Below are 19,827 nucleotides of genomic sequence, written 5' to 3' on the forward strand. Positions count from 1 at the left end.
ATTAACAATAACCAAGATATGGAGACAGCCTAAGTGCCCATCACTGGATGAATGGATAAAGAAAATGTGGTACATATACAATGGAATACTACTCAGCCATAAAAAATGAAGTCTTGCCATTTGCAGCAACATGGATGGACCTTGAGGGTATTATGCTGAGTGAGGTAAGTCAGACAGAGGAAGACAGATACGGTATGCTTACACTCATTTGTGGAATATAAAAAACTCATAAGCAAACAAGCAAACAAAAACAAAGTAAATGAACAAGCCAAACCAAAGCGAAACAAACATGTAGATACGGAGAGCACAGTTGTGGTTACCAGAGGGAAAGGGGCGTGAAAAAGGGGAGAGAAAAATGGGTAAAGGGGGTCAACTGTATGGTGATGGACGGCAACTTAAATTTTTTGTGTTAAGTACACTGTAGTGTATGCAGAGATAGAAATATGATGTTATAAATCAGTGTTACCTGAATTAAAAAATTAGGACACACACACACATGCATGCACACACGCACAAAGATGGAGGTACACAGAAAGGAAATAAGTTGTCTAGGGTCGAAGACCTAGGAAGACCAGATGGGACGTGAGCCCAGGTGGACTGTTTCTAGAGTCTGTGCTCCCAACCAATACAGAATCCTCTGTTTGTGAATTTTGGTTACTTTAATTTTGACAAATGAGGAGATTAAGACCTGGGAGAAAGAGAACTGAGTGTCTAGGTGTCTCCTCCCGTGAGTGGTTCTAGTTTTATGGAATCAGTCCTTTCCTGCGTCTCCTACCCACCCTTGCCTCAGCTCTTAGAGTAGGTGGGACAGCCTGACAGGTCACAGAGCCTGACGGGTGCCCTGTATGAACCCCACTCTTTCCCCACCCAGTACCCCGATGCCCAGTCTGAGGGAGGTCCCTGTCTGGCATCATCGTGGTCATCCCGCTCTTGCTTTACCCCTCCCTTTCCTCTCTCCTTAGAGACGTAGAGAATCTTTGGAAGGATTTGGAGGACAAATACACTGCACTGATGTGGTCTTTGTTCTAAATATATCAGTTCTGATCTCATCAAATAGTGTTCGGGCTTAGAAGAAGAAAAGAACTCTTTCCCCAGACTTGTCACTTGTGTAGATAAGAACTTTATTTGGCTGCAAGTAGCGGGCCTAAAAAACAGTGACTTAATAAGATGTTATTTGTGTGTCCTGTAAGAGATGGTGCGGGGCAGTCCGGTAGCTCCCCGGCTGTCATCAGTGTTGCAGGGTCTTCTCACTTTCTGCTTTGCTATCCTTGGCTACGCTTCATTCTCAAGGTCAGTTCAGTCCAGTGGCAGCTGGTTCCAAATCCTCCTGCTGGTCAGCAGAGGATCCTGGCCTGTGGGCTGAAGGCTCACTCTACCAAGGCCACCTGCTCCGACAAAGCTACCCTGTGCCGGGCGAGACCCCTACTCCTGCCTCTGAACGCTCACTATGCGAAGGCCAGGCACCTAGGAGGGGCTCGGAATGCCGGCTTCTTTCCTGCCTGCCTTCCTGGCTCCTGGCCGCTTTCCCCACTGGCATTCTGGGTCCGTACTTGTTTTGTGCTCCCACCCCTGGCCTGTCTACTGACCCAAGCTCCACTCCTGCTGTCCCCACCTTGCAGCCCGGAGCCCAGCACGGCGACCCTGGTGCCTTCTGCTGCCCCTCAGCACCTCCGAAGAGTGAATCGGGTGGGGGTCATGTGTGTGGCCCCTGGAGCCAGCTCACCTGGATTTTCATCGTGGCTTGATGTCCTAGCTCAGTGTCCCCGTGTCTCACTTATTTCATCTGTAAAACGGGGAGGATGATAACAACAGTGCCTCCAGCAGGCTTTTGGAAAGGATTGAGTGAGTTAAGGCATCAGGTTGGCGTTGCCCAGAAGCTTCACCGGGCACATGCCCAGGCGATTCCCTTGCACCATTTAGTATCAGACACATTTGGGGCTCTGAGTTTTAGTTTTCCGGGGACCTCTGATCTCTAAGGGCTGGAGATGGTGACGAAGTGATGGGTGTGGGGGACAGGAGGGAGCGGGGTGTCATGACTCTGCAATGCTGCAGGAATCTGAGGAGGACTGAAATGCAGCTGGCTTGTCCAGATCCAGAGCGATGCTTTCTTTTTCTCTGAGGATAGAGCAAGCAGAAAGTCAAGGACACGGGGAGTCTGGTGGGAGCCAAGTCGGAGAGGGTCGGGATTACAGACCTAGAGGAGCAGAAGACGCTGGGCCAGGGGAAGGAAGAAGGGCTTAGAAGGAAGGGGCGGGCCATGGAGGTCCTGGGGGCTGGGCTGCCATCCCTTCTTGGGCTTGTTCTCTGGGGTTCCTGGGCACATTGGCAGGCTGACCCTGGGGTACCTGCCTGCCTCACCCTGGACCACTGATTCATCCAGGAAGGTTCTTTTTCCATCTCCCAGTGCTGAGCTTGTAGGGAGCGAAAGAGTCAGGAGCTCCTGCTCTGTGTGCCCCGTCAGCATCTCAGAGTGGGGCCTTCGGCTCCTGTGAGGCACCCAAGGGACCAGGCATGCAACCCACACATGTCTGGGAAACCCTTTCTCCCAGACAGCACGTTTCGAGGAAGGGCGCATGGTGATGGGGCTGGGGCTGGGAGGCATTTTAGAGGAATGACTCAGTGGTAGAGCCTGGAATTCCTGATGAAACAGAATGAAAACACAGCAGACACTGTCAGACAGGATACAATTCAACATCCCAGCAGTTCTTTTAGCACTCAGATTAAATGGAACCCTTCCAAACAGAACAGCCATGGGTGGGATAATACAATCCAGTAGCCGAACGCACGATGCTGGTCCTGACCTCCCATCCACGGCATGGGAGGAGTCGTGGTGGCGATGCTGTTTTCCAGAAACGTGGCATCTGATCTGGGCACAGCCATTCCTAGGGCTTCTGTGTGGCGATGGTCTTTGGCAGAAGCCCCTCAGTGTGACCCTGGCGTGTTCCTTGGTCCGCATTCATATAAGGGATCCCGGTGGGGGTGAATGATGCTTTGGGGATTTGTCCTCATTTTTCCTGCTGAGCACTAGGTTGAGGAATGGGGAATGTGGGCCAGATTGCTGGAGACTCCAAGGTGAGTCCAGGCCTGGGACACTTTCTAGAGTCGTGTCGTCCCCAAACTGCCCTCCGCCAGGACACGCGTGGTACAGCATCAGCCTGGGCCCTCCTCCCTCAGCTGCGCCTACTCGATAAGCTTGTGGGGAGAGGAAATGACACCCTGGAAGTGTGGATTCCCAGTGAGCCAGCTGGGCGTCCTCCCCATTTGCTCCCATGTAAGAAAGCATCAGGGAATGTGAGAGTGACATTTTAGGGCTGATGTGGAATCTGCGTTCACGTCGGAGAAATGGAAACCCTCTGTAAGCCCGGTCACTTGAGGCACTGGGACCACAATTAGTGACACAGTACTTGCAACGTCCCCCATGATTGGTCCTGACTGCCTGTGTGCAGGGGACAGGTGGGCTAGACGACCTGGCCACGCTGTCTGAATGAGAGACACGGTCATTCTGGGTGAAGCTCCCCAAACTCTGGCTCCTTAGGTGGGTGGGGCAGGGGGGTGTCCCCATGTCACGGGTACCTGCCTCCATGGAGTTTCCCATGATGCAGAGGGAACAGGTGGGGTTCTGACTTTGCATATGGAACCACCATGAAGGATGGAGATACATGGAGGCCTGATGGAGAGAGAGAGAGAAAGAGAGACGGCGGGGTGGGGGGGGGGGGAGAAGGAGGGAAAGAGAGAAAGGTTGTCATGGTGACATAGTGATGGGATGGGCTCATGGGCAGAAGGCCGAGGAAACCTTCCCCTCATTATCAGATGCTGTCCGCTGGGCCTCAGACCTAGGGCAGCGTGGCTTTCTTGCAGGTACCCTCCTGGTCTGTCACCTAAGGGCCTCTGGATGCCGCAGGAAACCCCAGATTTGGGGAGCACTTAACCATACGGGTGCTCTCTGTGTGGTGGGCCCCTGGAATCTCCCACAGACCCAGGAGGTCTATAGTCTTTGCCACAGACCCAGGAGGCCCCTTGATGAGCCCCGAGAAGCCGCACTAAGGCACTTGGGGAAGCAGGGGGAGGCAGGCCGAGACAGGGGCTCAGGTGACCATTCGGGAGGTTAGGGAGCTTGCCATGCTGTTTCCTAACTGTATCCCGCTCCCCTCCCACCCCAGCTCTGCACACACCATTCCCGCCTAGAGTGCCTTTCTTTGCCCTCGTCGCCAGCTCTCCTATTCCCTTTGGTTCTGTGTGGATGGCACAGCCTCCAGCACGCCCTCCGTCCTCTCCCAGGGCTGGGACAGATGTCCCCTCCGCGTTCCTGCCCCCATCCTCGTTTCCTCAGAAAGTACTCATCCCGGGGTGTTCTGGCCGCCTGGTGCTCTGGCTGTCTCTCACTTTATACAGAAGATGAGCCCAGGGACCATCTGTCTTGCTCTCACCCCGGGGCCTGGCCCAGAGCAGGGCCCTCACTGAAGGTTTAAACGCATGTTGGTGAGTGGGGGCAGGGAGAGCAGAAGTTGGGATTTTCTAAAGAAAATTCCATCGCTGGAAATCTACAGACACTCAGATGTGGAATTCAAGCTTCTTGGTTTTGATTCTTGACGGGGGAGAAGGAGAGAAAAATCTTACAGCGTCCTTCTCCACCTGGCTGTTCTAGAGTCATGGGGTGGGGGAAAGAGAGAGTTAGGGCAACACACGCTTGTCCTTGGCTAAGTGTCAAGTTCAGAGGGAAGAGTAGTCACGGAGAAGGAGTTAGAAGGTCAGGGGAGTCTGTGACACCTGCTAGCGCACCTCACTACCTCTGGTATAAATTCTATACAACTAAGGGTTAAATTTCTTCACTGGCTGACTCCCAGGGCCGTTTCTAGGGGAAATGTGCCGTCCTGGAAAGTCCTTCCCCGGCCACCTTTCACTGCTCACTCTTTGGAATGTTTGATACTTGTGACTTGTCCGATCTCTTGAAATGCAAGCCAGCATCTTGCCCACAGAGAGATCTGGGGTGGGCAGACCCAATGGTCAGAACTTCCCTTCCCTCTGCGAAGGACCTCCGTTGGTCAGCTTGGGTTCTAGAAGGAAGCAAATGCAGAATCCAGTTCGGGCACTCAGATATGTAAACAGGAGGTTCTTCTTGGGGCATGGCCCACCTCAAGGAATTTCCCAACATGCACAGCACTTGGCAGAGAGCGTTAGATGAGTGACACCTGGCTGCACAGGCTGGGATGAGAGCCATGAAAGGCGATGGCCACGGCCAGGATCTGAGGGAACGTCAGTGATAACAGAGAGACTAAATGAGATCATCCCGCGGTACCTCCCAGCTGCATGGAGGGCGCAGCCCCGAGCTCGCTCTTTTCCACGGGGCCCAGGAGAGGGTTTGCCTGCATCAGTTTTACGGAAGACTCCACCTCTCAAGGGGCCGGGGATGTTGGATGTTGGTTATCACATCTTCTCCTGGTCGAGGTGGCAGGGTGGTGGGGAGGACAGAGGGCGAGACCGTCATCAGCGATTCAGGAAGAAGGACTTGAGGCTCTGGAAGAAAACTGACTTCTGTCTCTGCTTCTGTTTCTTTTTGATGATGGGCACCCACACCAGCCCGCATACCAGCATCATGAGTCCCAGAGACAGGAAGGCGGGCCCTATCATCTTAAGGACCTTGAGGCTCTTGTCACCCAGGTTCAGGGTGTAGGCCAAGCAGGTGATGACCACACCGAACAGGAGGATTGCACCGCCCACGGACATGATGACGATGGGCTTGCGGTAGATTTCCCAGTTACTCCGGGGGGTGGTGGTCCAGACAGACTCACTTCTGGAGCTGATGCACAGGGAGCTGGCGGTCTGGCTGGGCAGCAGGTCCTTGGATTCTGGAGACTTCTCGTTGACCTCCACGTCCTTGGGGAGAGCCTCCATGGTCACGGCTCCCGGGACCGGGCACCTGGTACCAGCACCGGTTAGAAGCAAGGACGAGGCCGGGGGAATCCTTGTACAGCCTTGCTGTTCTCAGCATCTGTCTCCAGCCTGGCTCTTAGTGGAGGGCAGTGCAGCGTTTTTGTGCTGAAGCTAAAAGAAAAGCAGATGAGATCCACATAAATAAGAAGCCACTCAAGGTGGTATTCTTTTTCCTTGTGAGAGATAAATATTATATCACTCTGAGCAACCGCTCTTGTTATTTAAAGCAGGGAACAGTGGTGGCCTTTAAGAAAACGGGCAAAAGCTACAGTTCATGAAGCGGCATCTTATTTTCAGACCCAGCCGCTTTCTTGCTGTGTGGTCTTGAGTGAGTTACGGCCTTGGTCCTTGGCTTCCCCTCCAGTCCCTCCTCCCGGGGCCCCAGGTTCTTCCTCTTCTTTGCGGTCTGGCCAGCTCAGGCCCCACTCAAACAACATTTACTACTGTCCCTCTTTGGGAGCGGGATGGGAGGGGTTTCTTTCCACAGCAGCAAGTTTCCTGGGAAGGTGGGCTACTCAATCCCAGTCACAGTGGGTTCCAGACGGGGTGAGAGGAGGGAGGGGTTGCATTCGGAAACCAGGGTATCAGGATAAAGGAGATGGTGTGTGAAGCTGGTGGCTCCCAAGCCCAGCACTCGAACCTGCTGCTTCCCCTCTATCAAGACACCTCTAAATGTGGAAGGGTCCTGTAGTGAGCACACTCTCCTTCCACACTTCCTGCAATGCTCAGTTCCAAGTAATTTCCTCAACTCACCCCTCACAGCAGCTCAGGCCTGGACCACTGGGCCAGTGCTCCCACTTTGCCGAACAAGACCCCTTCCCTGCACTCCAGGGGGAATAGGAATTGTAGAATTGCCACGCCTTCAGAATGTGGATATTCACATTCGTGTGTGCTCCTCTAGAGAGAGGATATTGGGATCTCTGCTTCCGAAGACTTTGGAAAATACGACGACGGGCTTTTAGAAGTAGGGGCTCACAGGTGTCCCGCTGCTGCCCTGTGGGTCCCGAGGAGTATTTGCGTAAGTGACGTCAACACTCTTAAAGTGATCTCTCCTTTTCGCCTGCGGGCTCGGTGGGGAGAGCAGGGCTTACGAGGCGTGTGGTGAAATCCTAGCCGGGGAGCTGGCGTTGGTTACTGCAACCTGGTTTCCCCTGTGGGGTTTTGACGTCTTTGGTAGGATGGTCTCTCCAGGTGGCCCTTTCCCCACTTGGCAGCAAATCCCAGGGCAGAAGCGCCTGCTGCCTTCAGATGTTCGGGGTGTTGTGTTGGAGGAGTATTAATGGGAAGGCACAAGTCTCAGCTGTGCCCGAGGGTCACCGGGCTGGGTGGGGAAGGACCAGCTCCCGGGAGAGCTGCCACTGGGGTGCGAGGCAGCCACGGCAGATGCAGGGAGGACGGCTTCCTGAATGCTGAGTGAGAGGTGCGGCCAACTGCGCCTTGCTGGCCGCACCTAGCGCACGCTCTTTGGCCCTGCCAGGAGGTCGCATGTTTATTCCCCTCTTAGGAGGGCAGAGGCTGAGGCCCAGTGAGATTTAGGATCGTGGCCCAAGCCTCCCCCCAACTTCATAGGTGGCTGTGTTGGGATCCAGGCCAAGGTTTTTGGAGTCAAAGCTCATTGTACTAGACCGAGCTGGTCAGAATGATCCCTGAGGGTCCTTCCACCATGACAAGGCCTGAGTTGTTCACTTTAGGGCTGCATCCTGCAGTAGAGTAACCTCTCACTGAGTAAGGACTGACAGAGACAAGTAGTTGTATAGGGAATCACTCTACAACGGAGAGATAACACTGATGTTAAGTTTTTCATAATGGTACATTTATTTATTTAAAGAACTATTTTTACTCTGAGATTATGTCCTTCCTTCTTTTATTTTGGCATTGGAATATTCATTTCATGAAACGACTGTGAGCGAAGATGATCATTGGTTTTGTTGGTATCTGTACTGGCCAAGATCAGAAGTCAGTCGTCCTGTGTAGATGTCTATCTACTTTATCTTCACCTATCTATCATCTATCTATCTATCTATCTATCAATCATCTATCTATCATCTATCTATCTATCATCTATCTATCTATCTATCTATGTGAATTGTAATACCTCACGAAATCCCAAAGAATGGGAACCTTTCATTTAGTGGCCTTACTTAGGAAGAGGGTGGGTCCTTGGGACAGTGAATGGTCGGGGGGTTCATCTTCCGGGCAGTGACTGGAGGAGAGCACTTCTCCTCCCTTGAACAAGGCTGAGCTCCGTGCCTTCTCCCCCGACCCCCGCCCCTACCAGGCAGGAGGTGGCAGCAACTCTAAACACAAGGGGCAGGCGGGGTTGGCTGTGGGGTGAACGCCATGCTGGATTCCTTCACGGTTGCAGCACGTCACTGAGCTTACTTGCAGGGTCTGGTGTGACAGAAAGATCCAGGTCTCTGACAGCAGAGGGACTGCTGTCTGAACCCACCTGAGACTCCCTAGTCACATATATAGAATAAGGATAACAGCATGTCTGCCTCATAGGGCAGCGGCGACTGTCAGGTTTCACAAGACCCCACTTCATTGTGTGATATGTTACAGGAGTTTAAGACATGACCCTGGTTGCTATTATTATTGCAATAGTTAATTTCTTTCTCAGTCCTTGTTTTCTCATCTGTACAATAAAGAAGTTAGGCTGAAGGACTTCTAAAACTATTTTGTATAGGTCCATAGGTTGGTGAATCAAACTCAAATTCTGAGAACCCAGGTTTCCTGAAAATCACCATCTCAGGGGCAGTACGAGTTTTTTAACATTTTATTAAAGTCCTAAAAGATCCGATTTCTTTTTCTGATACCAGGGTTTCTCAACAGTGGCACTATTGACGTTTGGGAGCCAGTAATTTTTTGCTGCAGGGGCTGTTCTGAGCATTGTGGGATACTTAGTAATATCCCTGGCCTCTACCCACCAGATGCCAGTAGCAAACCCCTCCAGTCATGATAGGCAGAAATGTCTCTAGACCTTGCCAAGCGCCTCCTGGGGGCAGGGTCAGTCTGGTGGAGAAACTCTGCTCCTAGTTTGCAGACTGCCTCAGGGCCTCTGCTGGTTTATACGCCTCCTCTACCCAGCAGTCCCCCTCCACCGGCACTCAGCAGGTGCTCAAAGGGCTTGGGCCTGATGCTGCAGTCCTGTGGGGTGGGGAGCACGTAACCCCTGGGGAGCTGGTTCAGTGAGAAGAAGCACACTTCCAGGTCCTCAGTTCCTGCGGGTTTGGTTTGTCTGTCTCAGAGGATCCCTCACTTCCCGCAGTGGGTGGACTTGTCCACTCAGACCCTCAGAAAGTAACCTTCTTTGGAATAAGAGTCTTCGCAGCTGTAATTAAGGGAAGGATCTCCAGGCGAGCTCATCCTCAAACAGACAAGTCCAAGAACCTGCGTCCTTGTAGAGAAAGGAGAGGATATGTGACACACAGCGGGGAGGCCACGTGAAGATGGAGGCCGATGGTGAAGTGATGCCCCTACAGGACAAGGGCGCATGGCGGGAGAGAGGATGGGGCGGACTCTCCTCAGAGCCTCTGGAAGGAGCAACTCAGAGGACACCTTGATTTTTTCCCTTGTGACCGAACAAACTTCCATTGTTTTCAGTGGCTACGTTTGTGGTACTTTGTTATGGAAACCCTAAAACAGGAACACACTCACTGTCGGTTAATGTCCCCACACCTCAGAGGTGGCCGAGGACCGAGGGCCCGAGGGGCTGAGCTGAGAAGAGCCAGCGGAAGGCCCGAGGCTCGGGCCTCCTGGACTAAACGCAGATTTGCCTGTCGGCTCAGCCCCCAGGGCAGCAACTTGAGAAGGGAGATTGGGTCCTTCTCCCCCGCTCTGGAGGCCGCGTCTGGGGTGTCAGGAAGCAGAGGTACTGGGTAGAGACGTATTTGTAGCACAGAACTAGCGACAGACAGGCCACAGGCTGGTGTGGTGAGGGGGCACTGGTCTGGGGCTACACAGCATGAGGAGTAAAGAATGAACCACACGCCTGTCCATGCAGGACCCCAAACATTGACGCTGAGCAAGGGAGGCCAGACACCTCTTCCATTTACAGAAAGTTCAAAAACATGTAAGACCATCTATGCCATTAGAGGTTAGGACAGTGGTTACCTTCAGTGGGGATGGTGGCTGGAAGGGGGACATGATGGAGACCTTTGGGGTACCATTGTGCTCTGACTCTCGATCTGGCTACAGCCAATTACATGGGTGTGTACCTTTTGAGCTGTACGCCGTGATATGACCGCTGGAGGAAATTTTAAAATATAACTAAATGCAATATGTTCATTATTTGGATTCTGACTAGAAGAAACCAATTGTACATTTCGAGATAATTTTAGGGAAGTTTGAATCTGGATTGGATATTAGACGACGCTAAGGATTTAAAATTTGTATTATGATGACGATATTGCGGACACAGAAGAAAGCGTCTTTATAGATATGGAGATAATCTTGAAACCACCTACAGAGACGAATTGTCATGATGCCGTGATTCACATGGAAGCATCAAACTCCAACTCAAATATGACAAAATGTTAAAGGTTATAAAATCCGGGTGACGGATACATGGAAGTTCATTATATTATGATCTCTACTTTTACGTATGTTTGCAAATGTTTGTAATAAATGAGACGCTGAATATACTGATGGACGGTGACCAGACATGTATAAGAACAGAACTCTGACCCACAACCTGCAGCAACCAGCCCAGGAAACCACCCCGTTATCTACAATAACTGGCACAGGGAGCCAGACTACAATCTGTAAGTAAGACTTTCAGGAAGTCAGAATGCCTTCCCTAGTAACCAGCCCCACAGGCCAAACAGTAACTGAGGACAACTGCTTTTTGACAAATACACCAAAACGGTTGCATGGGGAAAAGAAAGTCATTTCAACAGATGGTGCTGGAATAACTGAATGTTTATATGGAAAAAAATGAAACTTGTCTTCACCTCATACCATCAACAAAAAATGAATTCGAGATGGATCATGGACATAACCTGAACATAAAAGCTAAAACCATAAAGTTTTAGGACAAAATATAGGAGAATATCTTTGTGACCTGGAGGTTGGCAAAATTTCTTAGGACAGAGAAGGCAATAACCAAGGAAGAAAAAGAAAATCAATAAATTAGATTTCATAATAATTTAAAACTCCTGCCTCATTAAAAGCTACTGGGAAGAAAATGAATAGGCAAGCTATGGACTGGGAGAAAATTTTAGCAAAATACATATTTGTCAAAAGATTTGCATCTGAAATACATGAGATTAGTAACACAAACAGCCCAATTTTAAAAATGGGCAAATGATTTGGACGGACCCTTTACAAAGGAAGACAAATAGATGAAGAAGAAACCCATGCAAAAGGGCTTGAGATTGACATTTGACAGGAAATACAAACTAAAACCACAAGGAGATACAGCCGCACACTCACTAGAATGGCTAAAATTTAAACATCTCACAATGCAAATGTTGGTGAGAGTGGGGAACAACTGGAGCTCTTGTGTACTGCTGGTAGGAACGTAATATGGTACAGCCGCTTTGGAGCAAGGTCCGGTAGTTTCTTACAAAGTGAAACATACGCCTTCCCTTTGAACCAGCAATCCCACTCCTAGATATTTCTTTGTCCAAGATAAATGAAAACCTATGTCCACCAAAGACTTGTTTAAGAATATTCATAGCAGCTTTGTTCATAATAGCCCAAACCACAAAACAACCCAATGTCCATGAGCAGGAGAAAAGGTATATTCACACAATGGAATACTACTAAACAATAAAAAGGAACAGACTTCTGATGCACACACAGCATGGATGAGTCTCATGGACATGATGGGTGAAGGAAGTCAGATATAGATGAGTACATATAGTGTATGTTTCCATTTATATGACATTCTAGAACCTTCTAGGAACTAAGCTAAGGTGACACATCTCAAAACAGTGGTTGTAGGGGTGGGGAGGAACCAACTGGGACCTTCTGGGGTCGATGGAAATGTTCTATCTCTTGATATCGGTGGGGTTACATGGGGGACCCATTTTTCAATATAGTACACTAAGATTTGTGCATTGTGATGTGTGTAAATTATACCCTGCAAAAAAAGAACTGTAAAAATCATAATAATAATAATAAAGGGGGTCAGGCTGGGGAGCAGGCGAAAGTATAGTTAAACCAAGAATAGCAGAATGTTGATAATGGTTGAAGTCATATGATGGAACTTGGGGATCCAGGGTAGAGGTGAGGGCAGGAAACACATCACCCCGGAAAAGGAAAGTAGGGGCATGGGCAGGGGCAGAATGACCCCAGAATAGGGCAGAGATGTTAAAGGGAAATCTGTGAGGTGAGAGAGTCACCTGGCCCTTATGGGAAACGCCATGTGCTGATTCTGAGGAAGAGGAGATCCTGAAAGAAAGAGAAGGTGCTTCTTTGAGAAATTGGGATTTGGGGACAGAAGATGGAGATGGAGGAAGACGTGGAGATGGAGGTGGAGATGGAGATGGATATGAGAGATTGAGGTGGAGGTGCAGATGAGAGGTAGAGAGGGAGATGAAGTTGGAGGTGGAGATGAAGATGGAAGTGGCGGTGGAGATGAAGATGGAGGTGGAGATGAAGATGGAGATGGAGGTGGAGATGGAGATGAGCATGCAGGTGGAGATGAAGATGGGGATGGATGTGAGAGATGGAGATGGAGATGGAGGGAGACAGAGAGAGAGAGGAGAGAGAGAGAACAAGAATTTCACCATTTTCACCTTGTCTCTGGAAAGATACCATCCCTTGAAGGAAAACAGACTTTCAGGGAGCCAGGAGGCCCTGGGCAGAGCAAAGACTGGGTTTGGTTGGCCAAACAAGTGTGTACAGAAGGGACTGTCTCTTGATCTTGTTAGAGCTGGTCTCCTTATCTGTCGTGTGTTTGTAATTGGCCAGGTATTCGAAAACCCTGTCTGCAGATATCCACTGAGTGTTTGCCCTTTGACCTTGTGTTCCCCAGGTTGCTACACAGCACTCGGCTCACAGCTCTCCCCAACACTGCAGCAAACACACTCCGAGCAGCCCCCGTGTCTACCCTCTGCTAGACGCGGAGCTGCAGACACAACTAAGAAGACGACGTCCCTCTCCAAAGAGGAGCTCCAGGCGTCCCCAATTGCCCGCTCAGTGGTGTCTCTGACAAACAAGGTAAAGTGATGTCTCAGATGAGAGGGGAGAGAACAGCAGGAACTTTCTGGCTGTTTCTCACGCACTCATATATTCATCCGCCAACAGCTGGTTGGGTGGGGTGTGTGGACCATGACAGCTGGCAAGCAACAGTGAGTGTCCAGGAGAATAAGGAGCAAACACTTTTCCCTCCGGTAGATTCTCGAGTGTCTGAAATGAACCACTTAATGGGGCAGCAGTTGCAGGGCCGGGCCTGGGGCTTCCTCAGCTTCCTATGCGCTCCAGCAGGTAGCTCAGCGCCTGGCTGGGGCTTAGGACTTGCCAGACATGTGTGAAATGATTCATCAAATAGGGGAGCTGTGGCAGGAAGGTTCGGCACGGCAGCGTCAGGTCGCCATTGCTGTTCCTCTCCATACAACTGTCAAGTATGACCTGTGTTCTTAGAGCCGGGGTGGTCAGATGGGACTGGCTAATGAGGGGGCAGGAGAGGCAGGTGTGAGGAGACCCTCTGACCTGTTCCCCATCCCCTTCCCCTCCCTCCGTGCTCTCTGATGGATGGACACCTCACCAAGTCTGGTTGCCCTCCACTGGCTGGCCTTCGTGAAGTCTTCAAGGTTCCCCAAGCAGCTTCTCCAAAGGAGAAGCAGCACACAGTGCGTTAGGGGGGCGTCGACGCTTTTCATACGGTAACAATAACTGTCATTTCTCGGACTCTTCTTGTGGGCTGGGAACCAGGCTGAGTGCTTTATCTGCATTGTGTCCTTTAACCCTCCTGACAAGTCACTGAGGATGGGACAGTTATTACCTCATTTTGCAGGTGAGGAAACAGGATCAGAGAGGTTAAATGACTTGCCCAACGTTACTCAGCAGACGAGTAGTGAACCAGGTTAGAAAGGGGAGTTTTGGAGCCTGTCTGGCTCCAGAGCCTGGGTTCGAGTCTGTCCTGCTCCCCTTTGGGATGGTTTTGAGGTTTTGGTTTTGTTTTTTTTTTTTAAACTGGACGAACAGTGAATGGAGAGCATATTTGAAATGGGGGCACTGGCCATGCACAGAATTGCAGGGGTGGCTGCTTTGGGTGAGGGGTTAGGCCGGCCCTGATGGGTGGAGCTGCTGAGGACGTGGGGGCTGAAGCCGGGGACCCTGAGCTGCAGCCAGCAGAGCAGCAGGAGGCCTGTGACATAGGCCACAAAGCCACTACCACCATCATCCCAGTGGGGCACAAAATGCGTGGTACCTGCCACCTTCTTCACCTGGAGCATCTCTTTTAATAGCTCTACTACGATGGTACTCTTATTATCATTCCCATTTTACAGATGAGGAAATTGAGGCTCAGAGCTGCCTGACCCCAAATCCTGGTCTTTATACTGCACTCTGCTTGCTCAAGGATGGAGCCTGCCCTTCCCCTTCACTACCATCAATATTAATAGGTTGCCAGATTTAGCCAATAAAATGACAAGATGCCCAGTTAAATTTGCGTTTCAGATAAGCAACAAATGGTTTTTCTTATAAGACTGTTCCAAATATTGCCCAGGACATCCTTATACTAAAATGTATTTGTTGTTTATGAGAAATTCAAAGGTAACTGGCATCCCTTTGTAATGTATCTGGCAACCCTGATATCATAAGAAGCCCCACTGGGCTTGGGTCTGGAGTTATCTGTCCCTTCCCAACCTTCTCCTCCCTGATAGGAGCTGGACTATTCTGGGAATTGCAAGGACCAAAAGCAGGGGAGAGCGGGCACATGTCTCACAGCCAGGAGGTGGGCCCAGAGGGAAGGGTCGTCTGGTGGGAGAACAGGGGCAGGTTGCGAAACACAAGTGATAGAAATAACACTCACTTTCCTGAGAAATAACACTCACTTTCCTGAGAAAGACCCCAAGCGTGGGTTTGTATTTGGAATTCCTGAGTTGTGGAGGGTCTTGCTCTCTCCCCACTGGAGTCCCCACAATGCCTCACCCAGCTGTCACTGCAAGTGGCTGTCCTCCCCGCAACAAGACATTCGGTTGGTGACCCCATCCCTCTGATAAGGTGAGTGGTGCCTAGTGCCTGAGCTGATAAAGCAGAGGCCAGAGTGTTTCTGAATCTTCTGCTGCTGTCACCAGGGCACCTGTCTGTCACCGCCCACAGTGCTTCTAGTAAGGGAAGTTCTTCAAAGGTCACACTCCACCTAGACAGTGCCACTCACCTCGCTCTTCACATCACGCAGCCGGCGCCCAGGCCCTGCCCGGTTACAAAGTGGAAAGATAGCCAGGTGATAACGTCTGCTTTTACCTGGGGGTACGGTCCCCGTGGCACACGTCTGCCCTACCTGTTTTGTCCATGTTTATATATGCCAGCCTCGTTTCCCCTTTCCGACATGGAGCCTGCCCAGCCCGCATGCTGCGACTTGTTTTCCTGACACCTGCCCTGGTTGCCTGCCACACCTGCAGCTGGGAGGGATGGGCCCACAGATGCTGAGGTCTGATGTGGGATGCCCAGGAGGATGGTCTGGGTGTGAGGTCCCGCCCATGCACTCTAGGATCTGAGGGTGGCCTTGCACCTCGACGTCTGGCTTTTTTGTTCCTGCCTCTGTCGAGGTTTGGGAGGGTGGTTCCTGCCCAGCCCTTTCTGCCAATGGCTGTGAAGGGTGAAGCCCAAATGCTGTCCGGCAGGGTGGAAGCAGCCACCTGCACACAGCTTCCCCTCCTCCAGGTGCAGAGCCGGGACAGCCCCTCCTCCCTGCCACAGTTCTCACAGGGCAGCCCCTCTAGCCTGCTGGCGGCTGGCTCACCCCCTGCCCTCCCAGGGCACAGCCCCCTCCCCTTTGCCAGCCATGCACAGCTGCCTCCTAACTCCAGTTCACAGACCCAACACACACTCTAAAGCAAAGTTAAAACCAGCTCGTTCCTCTGGGGAAATGGAAGGAAGGGCAGAGGGACATGTCCCCTTCTTACTTACTGTCCTTGATGTCCCTGGGGAAGATGGGGGACCTGGGGCTCACACACAGCTTGCACCAGGAGGAAGCCGGCAATGAGCTTCTGCTCAAGTTCTCATGGCAGCCTGAGGAAGCCTCCCTGGCCCCATCCAGGAGCCGCTGTGCAGCGAATCCCCGCCGAGAACAGGCTCCAGTGGGGATGATGAGCTCACAGGATGTGGGCTAATGGGTTAACCCTTGGCGGGCCGCTGGCAGAGGTACTTGTGATAGGGCTTTAGCTCAGCTCTGCTCAGCCTCTATTAGATGAATCTTGTGAAAAATTAATGAAGTTTCTCTGCAGTCTGTCTTCAAGTTTCGGGGAGATGTGCATGAGGCTGGTGTCTGGGCCAGGGCTGCTTCTCCTGACCCAGGCTCAGAAATCAGGAGACCTGGAGTTCCGGGGATGCTGGAGCGTGTGATGGTGACGGCGGTGGTGACAGGCCAAAGAGTGGGTTACCCAGAGTCTACACTAGCTCTGTCCAGTGCAGGCCTTGGCTGTGAGACCTGGGAGCCCTGTTTGTTCTGGATGTTGGAGAAAGCATGTGTAGACTTACTTAACATCCTCTGTTCCAAGATGGCAGGGTTACCTCTGGGGAATTCCCAAGCCCTATGGGTGGACACCTTGTGTGACAAAATACCAGGAACCCACAGACAAAGGTCAGATGAGCATATAGGGTCCTACCCCACCCCAGGCCCAGACATCTCTGAACTGGGGGCAAAGTAGCATGTTCATCCTTGCTTCTCCCGGCTTTCCTGACTGTGCCCCTGTATTTTTCATGTTACTTATCATGGTGATAAGAAACGAGTGAGAAACATCACTGCAGTGGTGGGGCGGGGTTTCCATCTCTATTAACAGTCATCACATTGTGCTTTTGGAAGCTGGGTGTGAGGTGTTGAATTGCCCAGTCTCAAGATGTGGGTCTGTACCCTGAAGCCAACAAGATTGCCTAAAATCCTGAAAGCCAGGCTGACCCTCCACTCTTAACACCAACTCAAGGATGAGAAGCCTTGCTTCTGGCTGGTTGGGGGCTCCGGGGTGAAGGGGGGTCCCTGCTATGGTAATGGTACATGGGGGGCCTGTAGGGGAGGCTATGTGTCCTGTAGGGGAGGCTCTCCCAGGAGTGACCCCAGGAAGCGAAGACCAAGACAGGAATGGGAATCTTCCATCCCTGGTAGCTTGTGAAATGAACATGATGTTTCCAGCCTGGGAAGGCTCTGCAGAGGTTGATGGGTGATAAAGGACTAGAGAAGCAGAGGGCCCCGAGGGCCAGCCATCCACCGAGCTGCTGGAGGGGGTCGAGCTGAGGGGGCTTTTCCTCTGGCTTCCTGTGGAAGCGAAGCCTTCTCTGATCAGGGGATGAGTGTCCAGGGGAGCTGGACTTGAAGGCTTCTGAGGATGTTGCTTGCTCTGCCTTTATACTCAGATCGGTTTGTCAGACTCAATGGCCTGGCTTGTGAAGAAACCCGGGGGTGAATTATTTTGCAGTGCAGATAATCAGATCATTTATTCTTCCCTCAGTTCAGGTTTCTGTGCTTTCCCCCAGCCCTCTGCAGGGCGTGGCAGGCAGTGTAGTAGCAGCCATCAGAAAGACACATCCGTATTTAGCATTCCTCCATGTCGGGCACCAGTCTAAAGCACTTTATAAATGTACAGTAATTCATGTATTCCCCCACATACTCCTATCAGTTAGGGATGTGAGCTATATTATTCTTCTTATATTTGGCTTTGCACAAATTACTTAACTTCCCTGAGCCTTAATTTTTTCATTTAAGTGGATGTGATCATTGCTACCTTAGAGAGTTTTTGTAAGAATTGTATAAGAAAATGCACATAGCAAGTGCTTAATGAATATATGTACATATTGATATATTCTGTATGATATATATTCACACATTATATAATCATATAATACATGATATATGATTAATATATTACATATATATTAGATATAATGTATATATTATATATAGTGTATGTATGCATATGATATAAGTATATATATGTACCTATGCAAATTAAGGGGGATCTGGGTCCAGGTAGAAGCTGTGCTGTCTGCAGGCCCCTCCCTAGCAGGATAGAGGAGGGGGCTTGAGAAGCCAGCTTGGACCCTGGACAATCGACACCAAGTGTCCCCAGGAGGCAGGGCTGCTGCTGCAGTTGTGGTATCGAGGGGGCAGAAAGCAGGCGCAGGCCCTGCCTGGGGGATGGCTGGCGGCACCCCCCTTCCCCATCCTGTAGCTCACAGCTGCTCTGGCTTAGCTCTGCCCCCCTCACCCGGCTAGCCTAGTGGTCCACACACCCATGGTGCACGGGGTGACCAACTATCACCCCTGGTTCGATGGGGTGACCAATGCTCTTTTCTTTTTTTTCATTTGTCACCCTTCTTTCTTAAAAAGTATTTTAAAGGAAATCTCAGACATCTCTTCTTTAGTGAATCCTTGCCACTGGAGATGTGTATCTCTGTAACAGATAAGGACCTTCTTCCTTCCTTTCTTCCTCTTATTTAAAACAATAACCACAATGCCATCATAATCTCACTTGAAATGTAAACGTTCCTTAATGTTAATACCATTCACTCACATTTCCCTGATTGTCTCAGAAACGTCTTTTTATGGTCAGGTCTCTGTAAAGCAGGGTCCTCCCAAGTGCCGGCCCTATGCGCTGTGACTCCCAAGCTCCCTCTCCTCCATAGCAGTCACTCCCGCCTCTGTTCACACCATTTAGTGACTGAAGATTCCAGGTCGTGTGAGTTGGAGAACCCACATTCCGGACCTGGCTGGCTGCTTCAGACAACTGGAGACTTCCTGTAAGAGAAATGGAAATTGGAAACTGCGCTAAAGTGCAGATCTTAAATGGTGTCATTTAACATTTTCCTCTTTTCTGCAAGGGCTGGGTCTTGACTTCTGCTGCAGCCGGTGATCCTAGGACAGGGTCTTGGCACAGAGGTGCCAGGCAATGTGGAATAAATGGCCAAGTGAACATCCACAAGCCATCTTACAATGTACAGAGGCCTTTTGCCTCGTGCTGTTGGGTCCTCAGAGTAGACCCGCGACACAGGCAGGGCTGCATTTTGTGTATGCTTCTCAGTGGTACTGCTGGGACCGGCCACCAAGACGGGAGAAGCCTTTTAGCTTTCCAGGGCCTGGGGAAATCATGCCAAGCAATTGCTTAGATCAGGCAGCCCCAGGGAGAGGCCACCACCTTCCACCTGCTCCCCCGCCCCCTGTGTTAACCTCTGCCTTCCTTCCTTTCCCGTCGGGGGTGCCCTGGCCAAGAAAATAGGACTCTGGCCCTAAATCTCTCCCGGTCTGACCCCTTGGTCTTCTTGAGAAATTCGGTTAAGTCAAGCGTCTTCCTAACCAATCTCTCTGGCTGGTCAAGCATCCCACTCTCTAAGCCACGAGGCCATTTCCTAAAACACCTGCATCTTTGCTTTTCTCTTCTTGTCTCTTGAGACGCTCTTGTTCCTTGTCTATCTGTCGGTCTTCTCCCTCAACTGTTTCTATTTCTCCTACATGACAGTTCTCGAGATGCCGTATTTCCTTGGGGGACACTCAAGGAGATACTGCCCCTTTCTTTCTCAGTACGTGTTAATTGAGCAGACAGTGTGGAGACGGCAGCCGGGTCGGGTCCTGCGTGGGGAATCAGAACGCCCTGGAGGCATTGGGAATTTCCTGATTGGGGCTGGGTGTAGGGGAGCCGGGGACACGGAGGAGGAAGTGGTTGGTGGCATTTACGAGAACAAGTGGGAGTGCAGCAGGGCAGGAAAGAACGTCTTTTTGGGGTGTGGTTTCCA

At 51.0% G+C, this 19,827-nt stretch overlaps 2 protein-coding genes across 3 annotated transcripts in view; one reads left to right on the forward strand and one right to left on the reverse strand.

Annotated features, from left to right (window-relative positions):
• The window catches only part of ADPRM (ADP-ribose/CDP-alcohol diphosphatase, manganese dependent), a 390,622-nt gene that overhangs the window by 104,701 nt on the left and 266,094 nt on the right, over positions 1 to 19,827 (forward strand). For both annotated transcript variants that reach the window (XM_059997159.1, XM_059997160.1), the window contains exon 5: positions 12,914 to 13,098. In XM_059997159.1, the coding sequence (XP_059853142.1) occupies positions 12,914 to 13,090 (177 nt within the window). In that variant the 3' untranslated portion in view covers positions 13,091 to 13,098. The remainder of the gene's footprint in view (positions 1 to 12,913; positions 13,099 to 19,827) is intronic.
• PIRT (phosphoinositide interacting regulator of transient receptor potential channels) lies at positions 5,485 to 5,892 on the reverse strand. The gene has a single exon (XM_059996674.1). The coding sequence runs from the start codon at positions 5,890 to 5,892 to the stop codon at positions 5,485 to 5,487; it is 408 nt and encodes a 135-aa protein (XP_059852657.1).

The sequence above is a fragment of the Delphinus delphis genome, chromosome 19 (genome assembly GCF_949987515.2).
Source record: "Delphinus delphis chromosome 19, mDelDel1.2, whole genome shotgun sequence".
Taxonomy (NCBI): Eukaryota; Metazoa; Chordata; class Mammalia; order Artiodactyla; family Delphinidae; genus Delphinus; species Delphinus delphis.